Here is a 14318-nt window from a genome sequence, read left to right as displayed (position 1 = left end):
CACTTTTTCTGACATCCGGTTAAATACTGAGGCAAGAAAAACCAAAATATTCCCAACGGGTACTTAGCCAACTTTGATTCGGTCTGAAACTCCGACTTCAGAAAATTTCAGAACGCCAACCTGCACTCGCAAAACTGCTTCTGCATCGGACCATGCGGCAAAAAAGACTGAGGATATGACGTCGGTCATGCGCATTAGTACCCTGACGTCCTGACGTCAGACTAATGCGCCTTGACCGACGTCAGCCATATACTTTGGTATTCGGGCCGACTGGGACAGCGGACTACCCAATGGTTAGGACTGCAGCAATGTGGAATGAAGAACATCAATATCCTAGATCTAGTCATTACCAACATGAGTGACTGATGTTCCACACCTGAAGTCAACTCCTCGTTGGTCCGATCCGACCATAAGCTCATCACCCTTGATATCCACATCCCACCCACACCCCCATTAAGGTAACCATGGTAAAAAATTTCTCCAAAGCCAACTTCATGCTTCTTAAGACAGAAGTGGTGAACTTCATGACACCCATGCAGATGGACAATGCAGTTACAACTGTTGAATCCTACACAAATGCACTCTATAAGCACTTATACGAGTGCATGGATCATGCTATCCCAAACAGAACCAAGACACTATCCTCCAAAAAAAAGGAAGCAAATCTGGTGGTCTCCTACCATAAACAAACTGTACAACAGAAGGAAGAAACTCTTGCAAAAGAGAGTAAAATCCCATGAGTGGAGGAGCTCCCTGGTCAGCTTCAGTAAGAAGCTTAGTTCCCTTATAAGATCATCCAAAGCTAGCTACAAAAACAAAATCGCCACTAATTCCAAGGACAACCACAAAGCATTCTATAGCTATGTCAAGAATCTCAATGGCAACGCCCAGATCTGCTCTGAGTTACAGCACAACGGCACAAAAATTACAGAACCAACGGATATTGCAAACATCTTGGCAGATATTTTCAGTGCTAACTTTACCCCCCCACCCCCTAAAGGACCCACATCTATACAGGAAGAATGCAGAGTCCCTGTAATCACAACTACGCAGGTAAAAGCTGCACTCTCTAAAGCCAAAAACACAGCATCCATGGGATAGGACAACATCCCAGGCTGCGTTTTACATGAACTTCAGAATGAACTGGCTCCCCACTTAAGCACCATGTTCAATAATAGCCTTGCATCAGGCTTTGTGCCCACTGAATGGTGCACAGCAACAGTTATTCCACTCCACAAAGGGGGAGCCACCACTGCCCTGGGAACTATCGCCCTATTAGCCTGATGAGCCTGGTCTGTAAGGTCATGGAACGTATCATCATGGAACTCATAAACAAAGACATTGGTAACCTCCAAACTCTGGATCCCACCCAGTTCGGGTTTGTGAAAGGCGGATCATGCCTCCTGAATCTGATCGACTTCTTTGAGGCAGTCACCAAAGCTGTAGATGAGGGTAAGATGGTTCACACAGTCTATCTTGACCTTGCCAAGGTTTTCGTCACCATCCCTCATTCTGGAATTATAGCTAAACTCACTAAACTAGGTATAAATGCCTACGTCACAAGATGGGTTGCCAACTGGCTTACTGACAGAACCCATACTGTGAAAGTTGCAGACTCCAAATCTGACCTCAAAGCAGTGACAAGTGGAGTACCACAGGGTTCCATCCTGGGACCTCTCCTGTTTGGTATCTACTTCTCTGAAGTACAGGCTAACACAGAAGGCCGCTGGCTAATGAAGTTCACAGATGACTGCAAACTAGGAGCCATAGTCAAGTCCCCAAATGATGTGGACATCCTACAGAAGGGCCTCGCTGAGACAGATGCCTGGTGTCAGAACTACCACATAGGCAGCAATCTACTTAACACTGAATGTGTGATAAGAGACCTTGGGATCCAGGTGGACAGTAGTCTCTCTTTTGATAGTCACATCGCCACAGTAGTCTGGAAGTCCTTCTACGTGGCACACCTCATCATAAAAGGGTTCTCATCCAGGAAAAAATAGGTCATTGTTCCCCTCTACTCAACACTCATTAGACCCATTATAGAGTACAACGCCTTTTTTGGAATGTACCTCACAAGACATCTGTAGCAGCTGGAAAGGCCACAGAAGTACCACACAAAGAAGATTACTCGCCTCAAACAAATGCCCTACACTGACAGTCTCAAAAAAACTCCAGCTTTACTCTGTAGCATATCGCCTACTCCAAGGTGATCACTGCCTAACATATAAAGCTATGTCAAACCCAGAGCTGTTTGACATGCTACACCTAATGAAATCCCAATCCCTCTGAGCTACACGCTCTAGGGACCTAAACCTTGTCACCACAATAAACAGGACATGCTAGAGGGATAGATTTCTGTCCCAGAGACTTCCCATACTCTGGAACAGGCTACCCATCTATGTCAAGCAAAGGTCTTCATTAGCACGCTTCAAGAAAAATCTTGATGAGTGGATGGGAAATAGGAAATACACCCCAGGGATCACTTCTGTGTTTCTGCTCGACAATGGCACAGGAAGATAACTTTCTTGGGTGGCGTAAGCCATGGAACCTTGTTGGCTAGGCTTACGTAGGCCCTTGGGCTGATAGCCTAGTACCTACCTATGAATAAATGTGTGGTGTGTGGCTTGCCCACACCTGCTTTAATGCACAGATTTTGGAATGGGTCTCTATATCACCAAATCGAAAAGACTGGTAATCAAATGGCGTTTACATTGAAAATGCTGTTCATCGAGGTGTTTATTGCGAGATCGTGGTACAGTGAAGATCGAGAAATTTGCCCTTTTGTCACTGTAGTGTGATCTCTGAGTTGGTACATATCATTAGCGGGGGAGTGTGAGGGGCACAGTCCCCCACAAGAGTAACTTCAATGAATGGCATTTTCAATGTAAATGCCGTTCGATTACCAGTCTTTTCAATTTGTGATACAGCCCTTTCGGAACTGCCCCACAGTCTTGCATCGTTGGTCTGCAATGGTCTCTTGGATTCATAGCTTTATGCCCTGTTATATTTTGAGCTCTAAATTAGCTCTTTGGGTGAGTACAGACTAGTCCTAGATTATGTTTACTTCAACTTTCATTAGTTATCAGGAATTGCATAGCTTCAGACTGGAAAAATCATAACCAACTAATGCTTAAAGAACTAGGACTGTAGCTTATCCACAAAAGTAGATAGCTGTTCAGGAGTCTAATTACTACAACTACTGTCTAACTTTTCATTGTACCACTTTTATAATAGGGATACACCCTCACTATGGTTTCTCTTCTTTTATAAATGGCAAGAGTCTAATTATTTTTCTGAACCCAGCTAGTGTAACTGATCATTCACCATTGTTACTGTACCCCTGACTCAGAGTATAGCAGTATACATGCAACCTCTCTTTTATCCAGTTCCCCTGTCATCTGTCATTAGATTCACAGCATGTTAGATTCACAGTATGTTTCCCTAAATTTGCTACTTAGGGTAATTCTAATTTCATATACTTAATATGCTGTATGGCCACATAATGCCTTTATGGGCTTTTTTCTTTTTTTACTTGAGCTCATTGGAAACAATTTTGCCAAAATTGATGCGTATATAGTTTGGTATGTGGTTTTATTACCTGTTCCTTCTCTTAGTTTGTTTAGAATAAGGCATTTGTGATTTGTTACTGCATGAAATGTCCGTATTGTTACCTTTTGATTAAATGTTGTGAATAAAACATTCACAAAAAAAAAGACCAGAAATAAGCCAGTGGTCTAATGTGCTGGACTGGGGGGCTTTTGGGATAGTGTAACTCTCCTTCTTGGGTGCAGTAGTCTTCACGCATCTTCCAAATACATGCTGTTAGTAGGATCCCACCTCTTAACTGTTGACATTATGTCCTGAATTTTTGCCTCATATTTTTGATCTGTTCCTCATAAAAATTGGGGTTTTCTGGTGTGTATCTGTTAGGATTGAACTCGCTAAATAATGAGAGAGTAGAATTTTAGACTTCATTTACTTAAGAAAAAATGGTAACACAAGCACTTTTTCTAGCAACTTTCGAAGTTTTTAAGAGCAGTATTTAAAATCTGTCTTTATTTTTCGGGCTTTGTTCACATTTCTTTTGCTAACAGGTTGAGATGTATAATAAGGGCCTATATCAACATTTAGAAAATGTAATAGGTCGAATCACTAAATGTCGAACTGAAATGATCGACCTATTAAATTTTTGAATGCCGATAAAAATAAAACCTAAAGGGTGTAGACAGGGGGGCAAGCCACCCTGCACCCCCCAATACTTAAATATACCAACTCCGAGACCGCACTACATTGAAGTAAACGGAAATCTCCCCTTATGGAGATTTCTGTTTACCTGTTCGATGTTCTGCACTTTCAGCATTCTTGAGGCGACAATATCATATTCAATATTGTCAGCGTTCGAAATGCTGATATAGACCCGTACAATAACGTCAATAACCCTTTGAGATCTAGTGTTGTAGAAAATGTTCAATCCCTGAGTTTAGAGAGACATTAAAATCTCCACTATTAGAAGTGAAGAGTCTAAATGGCTATGGGAATCTAAAGAAGAGAAGAGGTCTCCGAAGAAGAAAGGGTGGTCTATTTTGGATCTATAGATATTGACCACTGTTAACACTGGCATGCCTCATACCCAAGGTTATCCATAACACCCTAACTTCCCCTATCCATTGTTGCTCCTTCAGGAGCCATTTAAGAAACTTTTTAATCAGAATGACAACTCTGACCTTGGGTTCAGCATGCAAATCAGTTACAGTATGAATTATATTTGGTACAACTTTTTAACAACTGTATCTAGCAGTTTGCCATGCTACATTCCTAAAACAGAACAGTATCAGAGTGCTCCTTCTACAAACTGCTGCACAAATGTTCGCTTTACCTTCAAATTTAGATGCCTGACATTGACTGAAACAAATAGTTTATTGTGTTTCAAAGTATAAACTACTAAACTAGGCCTACAGCAATATTTGCTATATGCTCTAATACACACAGTGCAAAAAACAACAACTCAGCTCAATTAACAAAAACTGTAGAATCTAGGAGCTTTATTAGGGGTGACATGCCAGCTCCCATACGTAGATAAGTGCAATCACTGGTCATCACTCTCAACATATAATATTGAACATTTTAGTCCACTAACCTTTAATGACACATTGGATGGACACCCTATTGTCAGCCCTGATCCCTCTGGTCAGTTTCTTGCTTTTAGGTTTCACCATACATTTTTCCAATATCTTTTGCTTTTAGCTATTTCAAGTCCTGCATTATCTGTTGATAGGTGATCCTGTGGCATCAGCTTCTCTTAATTATTTACATTTATTGCATCAACATTCTTCCATAATGGCTCCCCAAGACCTAGTGCAGGCAGTACATTCCTCCATTTCCTGCAAAGGTAGAAAATGTTTGTGTGCATCTCAAGAGGCTCCTTGTCAAACAAAGTCTTGACCACTGATTTATTCGAAGGTTTCCTTGTCCTGGACCTGGGACAGGTCTTTTGTTAAAATACATCTGAGAGTTCTGTGTTATGGGGCAACATGTGTCCCTCTGCATTTAAATCCACCATAGCTGCTTATTTTACTGGGGCTACTGGTACTTATGTGGTTAGGAACAATGCCTTCATTCTGGCCCAAATATGTATCAGCAAAGCAGAGTCATTGTGTACCGATACAGGCAGGAAATACTCCTAAAACATTCAGAGCTGTGTCTCAGTACTGAGTACTACTAGTTCTGATACTTTAAGGCCGAGACACACAGGTTCCGAAAGAGATACCATTCTTATAATTTGTATTAAAAAGACGTACCAAAACCTTAGACTACTGTATAGGAACAAAAAAAGTCCTAACTCCAGAATCTAAATTGTCCTTAGCTCAAGCCTAGCTACTCCCCTCCCCAAAATTTGCCAGCCTCCAAAAGAATGTCTACTAAACTTGAACTCACTTACAATAAAATAGCTACATGTGCCAGTAATCCTCCCTTATCGATCACATCACTACCTTTCCTTAAAAAAACTTCACTGGCTTGAATTTTATCAACTCCTCCTGCCACAGCTTCACCTGACCCACTCTATCCTTTACCAACCCCTAGCCTGTCCATCTCTGGAAAGCCTCATCTCCCCCTATATTCCTAATTGTGATCTATGTAGCTCTGACCAACTCTTCCTGCAAATTTCCAAACCCAACAAATCCATTGGCAAAATACTTTATAGTCACTCAGTCACCTCGGTTTGGAACAAACTTCTCCACATCCACTCACTTAATCTGTTTTAAAATCACATTAAAAGAATTTCTGCTCAACTCCTGGATCTGCTCTTGTAATACACCCCACTTGAAAGCTACCTCCTCTGCCTCTACCCTGTTTCTCCTTTAACCGCTCATCTTATCCCCTGTCTATTGTATAACATAACCTTTTGCTCAGACTATTCCTATACCACTAACGATCCTCCAGTCATTTCATTTCATCTTCATAGTTTACTCCTCAAGAACAAATGTGTCTTGATTTATTTCTTTTTTCTCTAGGTTTTCTTTTTTTTAACTTAATAATGGTAGGTTCATAGGTAGATACTAGGCTATCTGCCCTAGGGCATTTATAAGCCTAGCCAGAGTGTATTTGGCTTCCGCCTCCCTATTAGATTAGCCTACTGTGCCTCTAAAGTAGGTCACAGAAGGTACCCTTTTAAGATTAGTTTACTGTGCCTCTGTTTAGCAGGGACACAGAAGAGATCCCAGGGGTGAATTTACGATTTCCCATCCACGCGTCCAGATTTCGCTTGAAGAGGGTCAGCAAGGGGCTATGTCTAGCATGAATTGGGATTCTCTTCCAGAGTGAGGGGAGCCTCTGGGAAATTAATCTGTCCCTCCAGCATGTCCTATTTATTTTTGTGCTGAGGTTTAGGTCCCTGGAGCATGTAGCTCTAAGGGACTTGGATTTTTTGAGGTGGAGCATGTCCATTAATTCTGGGTTTGACATGGCTTTATGAGTAGGCAGTAAGCAACTGAGTAGAGCTGGAGTTTCTTTAGTCGAGCTGCATAGGACATCTGTTTGTAGCCCATGATCCTCTTGGTGAGGTACTTTTGGGGTCTCTCCAGTTGCTGCAGGTGTCGGGTAAGGTACATCCCAAAAGGGGCATTGTATTCAATTATGGGCCTGATGAGTGACGAGTAGAGGGGCACAATGACCTCTCTTGATCTAGATGCGAACTCTTTTGTGATAAGGTGGGCTATATAGAAGGTCTTTCTAACCACTTTGGCAACGTGATTATCAAAGGAGAGATTACTATCTACATTGGTCCCCATACCTCTATTACTTCTTCCATTCTTAATGGATTACCACCTATGTGGTAATTTGTGGGCACCTTGTTTTTCCCAAAGGGGATGACTGTGCACTTTTTAGCATTTAGCCTGAGACCATGGCTCTGGCACCAAGCTTCCGTCTCTGTGGGACCCTTTTGGAGGATGCTTGTGTCAGCTGGAGATTCGATTATGGCCCCCAGTTTGCAGTCATCTGCGAACTTTGTCAGCCATAATCACCCCATGTTAGCCTGAACCTCAGAGAAGTATATACCGAACAAGAGAGGTCCCAGAACTGAGCCCTGTGGGATGCCACTTGTAAATGGTTTGGATTCGGACATGGCACCTGCGATTCTGACCATGTGGGTTCTATCTCTGAGCCAGTTTGCAGCCCATCTTGTGATATAAGGATTGATATTTAAGCTGGTAAGCTTATTTATGATGCCCAAGTGGGGTATTGTGTCAAAGGCTTTTGTGAGGTCCAGGTAGGCTGTGTGGACTACCTTGCCCTCATCTATGGCTTTGGTAACTGTTTCAAAGAAATCAACTAGGTTTAAGAGGCAAGATCTGCCCTTAAAGCCGAATTGGGTAGGGTCCAGTGTCTGGAGGCTCTCAATGTCTTTGTTTATGAGTTCCATGATAATACGCTCCATAGCTTTACAGACCAGACTAGTCAGGCTTATGGGGCGATAGTTTCCAGGGTCTGTTGTGGTACCACCTTTGTGGAGTGGGACCACTGTAGCTGTACGCCATTCTTTGGGTACATATCCTGTAGTAAGGCTAAGTTTGAACAGTGAGTTTATGTGAAGGTTCAGTTCTTCTTGGAGCTCGTGTAAGACAAAGCCTGTGACACCGTCTGGTCCCATTATGCTGTGTTTTTTGCTTTGGAGAGGGCAGCTTTCACCTGTGCATCTGTGATGTCAGGGAGGTTACATTCAGTTGGGATAGGCATTTGCTCCTTTGGGGGGGGAGTTTGTGCTGAATCTGTCTGCCAGGATGTTGGCTATGTCTGTAGGTTCGGTATATTTTGTACCGTTATGCAACAATTCAGAGCATATCTGGGAGTTTCTGCCCATGTTCCTGACATAACTAAAGAAGGCCTTGTGATTATCTTTAGTGTCTAGGGCAATTTTTCTTTCGAAACTGGCCTTTGATGATTTTATGAGGGATCGAAGTTTCTTGCTAATACTGATCAGAGATGCCTTCCCTTTTTGGGATTTTGCTCAGTCATGTAGTAGCTTCCTCCTCCTGTTGTATAGCTTATTTATGGCCGGGGTCCACCAGACCTGTCTCCTGTTTTTGGAGGAGTGAGTCTTGGTTTTATTTGGGATAGCATGATCCATGCATTCCTGCAAGTGCTCATAGAATGCATTTGTAAAGGATTCTGCGGATTGGGCTGTATTATCCTCTGGCCCAGGGGCTTTGAAGGATTCCACCTCAGTCTTGAGAAGTGCAAAGTTGGCTTTTGAGAAATTCTTTACAGTGATTTCCTTGGCTGGGGGTGGGGATGGGATATGGATGTCCAGGGAAATTTGTTTATGGTCTGATGTTACCAATGAGGGGTTTACCTCTAGTGTGGAACATAGAGTCCCCATGTTGGTGATGACCAGGTCTAATATGTTGTTCCCTCTTGTGGGAGTGGTGACCAGTTGTTTTATTGCGTTAAGAGTTTATAAATTCAAGGAACTGTTGGGCGAGGGTGTTTGGGCTTGAGTAGTTTTCCCAGTCAATGTTTGGGTAGTTGAAGTCACCCAATAACATAGTGTTTGGAGAGACCTTCATATTCTCCAGTGTTCTCAGGAATGCCAAGTGGGGTTCCTGTAATAGTGAGGGTGTTCTGTAGCAGGCTACAAACTGAAAGGCAGTTTTGCCCGCTGTTAGTTGCACATGGATTGTTTCCGATGCTTCGTGCAGTGCCACTAACCTGGAGGTGTAGGTATCTTTGATGAATATAGATACTCCCCCCTCCTTTTGTGCTTCAGTCCGAGTTTTGGGGCCGAAACGCATGGTATGAGTTATAACCTGGTAGTGCTGGGGTGCTCTCAGTAGCCCTGAACCAGATTTCTGTTACTGCACAGACATCGATTTTCTCCATACTGAGGAGAGCCTCGAGTGCGTGCATCTTGAGGTTTAGACTTCTGGCATTGAGTAGCATTACCTTTAGCACTCCTACCCTGATTTCTGAGTGCCATAACTTCTCTTTAATCCATTTCATTATAATTATATTTTGTTCCTTTGTTATAACTATGTAATACTCAAATATTGTATGATGTTTTTTTTTGGTTCTAGCTATGTATAAGAAAAACTTTATTCCTCCAAATGTTTAATACTCTCTGTATTTCTAACTTTTTTTGTAATGGAGCTTTTCGCCTCAGGTCTCTGCTGAAAAAGGGCACGCTACCCAGCCAGTCTGGCCCAGTTAACAAATGTCAAATAAAAATAAATAAATTACAGAAGATATTCATGCTGGCAAAAGCCCTTCTCCTAATCACATGTTGAGATAAGTCCTGAAACAATTTAATCTGGCTGCCACACAACACAAAACGAAGTCCCTTTCTTGCTGCCCATAGTATCCTCTTACTGTCTGCATAATTCAGGAAATGCATTATAATGTGCCGGGGGGGGGTTCCTAGTGCTAATGGTGGATGGAAGGATCTGTGCACTTGCTCAATGATTAGGGATGGGTGAACAGCATATTTAAAGCACTGGGAAACTGCTTTTGCAAAAATCCACTCACGTAACCTGTTTCTGGCAGGCCTATGAAATAGAGGTTGTTCCTCCAGCTTCTGTTTTAAAGATCATCCAACTTATCTCACAAGGCTTGCACTTTCCAATTGTGACATGTAATGTGGCTGGAATGTTCCTGCATTGTAGTGCATTACTGCTTCAGCGTAGTCTCTAATAAAATAATAGAGCTCCCATACTGTTTCAACAGTCCACTGTGTTGCTACTTCTGCTTTCAATTCAGGATATTGGTTATTACTAGTGTAAGATTATCCAGTTCCGAGCACAAGTTGGGAGGAAAGGGCTGAGATCTCAGTGGGTCCACCAGTGGACATGATTGAGAGGCTTTGCACCAAATTCACATGTTTTCACTTCACCAAGATGTTGCTGACTCATTGAAAAGTTGAGCAGTCAGTGCTGCAGTAAGTAAAGGGTTAATAGTGAGACTAAATTTTTTACTTTTATAGCTTACGTGAGCAGAGCTACTGTGAGAAGCTGCTCATCTATCTCACAACTAACGATACGGTTCAGCCAAAGCTAAAGAAATTATTACTAGATGATAGGTAGGGTCTCTCCAGCCATAAATGGTTTAAAATTTGCTGATTTTAACTTGTGGGAACATAAGACCAAGACAATGCACAGGTGCAGACTCTCTTGTGCTCAATTACTGGATAAACAAGTCCTGCAGACAATCTGGCTGAGAATGGTATTATTACAATATGCTATGAAATCAAAGAAATTTAGAACCTTAACAAAACATAGCTATTTCCAGGACACATTTTCCACATGTTCCTATTAGCTTCAGATACAGGATGGAGATTTGACAAGAGCATCATGATCCCATGTATCCTGGAACACCACAACAGTAAATGTGCTTTAGTCTCAGACTCAAAAAGCATTGTCTATGTAATTTAAGTGCTCAAAACAGTGGATGTGGCAGCATTTATAATGAGCTATGATGACAATGACACTAACTAGAGACCAGAAAAAGGTGCCATCGCTGTTTGTGCCTGTATGCAAGAAATCCACAACCAAAAACCACCAAACTAAGTCTATACCCAGATCTCAGTATGCTAAGGATGTTGACAAGTGAGGTGTCAATCTGGGGTATTGCTTTCCCTCCCCTATCAATGATACATGCTTAGGGAAACAATTTACTTGGTTCAATTGTTGAGACTCTTAAGTTGGTAGGGATACATGATTAAATTATCTGTAACTCACCAGAATCTCTACAATGGATAAGCCACATGGGTTTGAATTAGGATGTCACTGCCAATAGAGGTGCCATACCTGAATGGGAAGCATGTTAACTGATCAACAGTAAATCTACATGACTAAACAAATTGTGCCAAAACACCTTTCAACAAACTTCAGAGGCAATTTTTTTCAGGGTACAAGCACCCCTTATGTGGGGAGATACCCCACATACAACCTGACCTTATACACACTTACTCAAAGGCTGCACAACAGTGGATAAAAAGGGGGACTCTCCACTGTGGCAAACTTTGTTTCAGCAGGCTTCTGTCTGACGGCACTCAGCGTGTTGCATAATTTTTGACAATAGATACCGTTACATAATTCCTATTAAACCATGAAGATTTAAACTGGTAAAAGGTTTGCCCCCTATTACAAGGCTCACTGCATGAGAATCAACAACCATGATTAAATTCATTGACTTTTTTCTGAATAAGTCTAGGGTTTTTTGGAACTTGAAAATGAAAAGTGTATTTTACTGATCTACCGCATTAAGCACCTACCATTTCTTTTATGATTTGCTCTTAAGGTTACAAGTCTGGAAAAAAAATAAGTGAACCACCATATTTGAAACTGACTATTGTGCAGTCATAATCATTATTTAGGGATATGTTTATCTAAACTGTGTGAATGGCAACTATAGCAGCAAAATGTGAAAAGCTTTAAAATGAGAGCAGCTACAAGAGTGAAGAAATGGTATCAATGTGGACACAAAGTATATATTTACACCGTTAATAGATACCTTCTTATCAGAGACATCCGTTTGATATATATACCGTAGCACCATACTGTGCAATTAGCTGTGTATGACCACTGCCTTCAAATCAATTAACATTTACAAATACAAAGCATGCTATATTCTGCACTTACTTGGGGACGTCGTTTGCAAAGAGGTCTGTGGGGATTTAGATGAACCATCTACTGCAGAAACCAATGCTGATGTAGTCAGACTTCCAACATTTGCTGTCGCTGAACTTTGTGAAGGTGATGTAGCTACAGACACAGCTGAACTGCTAGGTGATGTACTCGAGGGTTTGTTTGTTCTTGATGTAGATACAGATGAACTGGGTGTAGTACTTCCAGACACTGCAGACGTCACAGAAGCAGATAATGATGACTGCGACAATGATGATGATGATACTGTGGTACCTGTGGATGCTACAACTGACACATGAGGACTTGTAGTACTTGATGAAGACGGTGAAGCTGCTGGAGTGCTCGACTCTGGTGAAGCAGAAGACCCTAATGAGGAATTTCCTGTGGTACCTGTGGATGCTGAAAGTGACACAGCAGGACTTGTAGTACTTGATGAAGATGGTGAAGCTGAAGACCCTGATGGGGAACTTGCTGTGGTACCCATGGATGCTGAAACTGACACTGCAGGACTTGTAGTACTTAATGAAGATGGTGAAGCTGCTGGACTGCTCGACTCTGGTGAAGCTGAAGACGCTGTTGAGGAACTTGCTGTGGTACCTGTGGATGCCGAAACTGACACATCAGAACTTTTAGTACTTGATGAAGACTGTGAAGCTGCTGGACTGCTCGACTCTGGTGAAGCTGAAGACGCTGTTGAGGAACTTGCTGTGGTACCTGTGGATGCCGAAACTGACACATCAGAACTTTTAGTACTTGATGAAGACTGTGAAGCTGCTGGACTGCTCGACTCTGGTGAAGCTGAAGACCCTGATGAGTAACTTGCTGTGGTACCTGTGAATGCTGAAATTGACACATCAGCACTTGTAGTACTTGATGAAGATGGTGAAGCTGCTGGTGAAGCTGAAGACCCTGATGAGGAAATTGCCATGGTACCTGTGGATGCTGAAACTGACACAGTAGAACTTGTACTTGAAGATGGTGAAGCTGCTTGTGAAGATGGTGAAGCTAAAGACCCTGATGATGAACTTGCTGTGGTACCTGTGGATGCAGAAACAGACACAGCAGGACTTGTAGTACTTGATGAAGATGGTGAAGCTGCTGGACTGCTCGACTCTGGTGCAGCTGATGACCCTGATGAGGAACTTGCCATGGTACCTGTGGATGCTGAAACTGACACAGCAGGACTTGTAGTACTTGATGAAGATGGTGAAGCTTCTGGACTCCTAGACTCTGGTGAAGCTGAAGACTCTAATGAGGAACTTGCTGTGGTACCTGTGGATGCTGAAACTGACACAACAGGACTTGGAGTACTTGATGAAGATGATGAAGCTGCTGGACTGCTCGACTCCGGTGAAGCTGAAGACCCTAATGAGGAACTTGCCATGGTACCTGTGGATGCTGAAACTGACACAGCAGGACTTGTAGTACTTGATAAAGATGATGAAGCTGCTGGACTGCTAGACTCTGGTGAAGCTGAAGACCTTGATGAGGAACTTGCTGTGGTACCTGTGGATGTTGAAACTGACACAGCAGGACTTGTAGTACTTGATGAAGATGATGAAGCTGCTGGACTGCTCAACTCTGGTGAAGCTGAAGACCCTGATGAGGAACTTGCTGTGGTACCTGTGGATGCTGAAACTGACACAGCAGGACTTGTAGTACTTGATGAAGATGATGAAGCTGCTGGACTGCTCGACTCTGGTGAAGCTGAAGACCCCGATGAGGAACTTGCTGTGGTACCTGTGGATGCTGAAACTGACACAGCAGGACTTGTAGTACTTGATGAAGATGATGAAGCTGCTGGACTGCTCAACTCTGGTGAATCTGAAGACCCTGATGAGGAACTTACTGTGGTACCTGTGGATGCTGAAACTGACACAGCAGGACTTGTAGTACTTGATGAAGATGATGAAGCTGCTGGACTGCTCAACTCTGGTGAATCTGAAGACTCTGATGAGGAAATTGTTGTGCATATTATCAGTAGAAAATAAGAACTGAACAATTCAAGCAAATGTCAAAATCATTTCATTATCGCATATTAAACAAACATAAAAGTTCTGCAAGGTTTAAATCAGTTTCTAGTTCAGCTCCCTAATATAGTGGGGCATGGTGGCAGATACTAGTACAACAGTTCCAGAATCAGTCAACAATTCTACACCAGACTGGCCAGACTGCTGA

The 14318-nt window shown here is 42.5% G+C and overlaps 1 protein-coding gene across 1 annotated transcript in view; it reads right to left on the bottom strand.

The window, feature by feature from the left end:
* LOC122788280 (streptococcal hemagglutinin-like) overlaps positions 1 to 14318 on the bottom strand; it is a 755305-nt gene that overhangs the window by 443915 nt on the left and 297072 nt on the right. The window contains exon 2 of the mRNA XM_044055345.1: positions 12135 to 14090. Within this exon, the coding sequence (XP_043911280.1) occupies positions 12135 to 14090 (1956 nt within the window). The remainder of the gene's footprint in view (positions 1 to 12134; positions 14091 to 14318) is intronic.

Source organism: Protopterus annectens, chromosome 13.part0 (assembly GCF_019279795.1).
Source record: "Protopterus annectens isolate FY-2018-M chromosome 13.part0, PAN1.0, whole genome shotgun sequence".
Taxonomy (NCBI): Eukaryota; Metazoa; Chordata; order Ceratodontiformes; family Protopteridae; genus Protopterus; species Protopterus annectens.
This window is presented reverse-complemented; position numbering and strand designations above follow the sequence as displayed.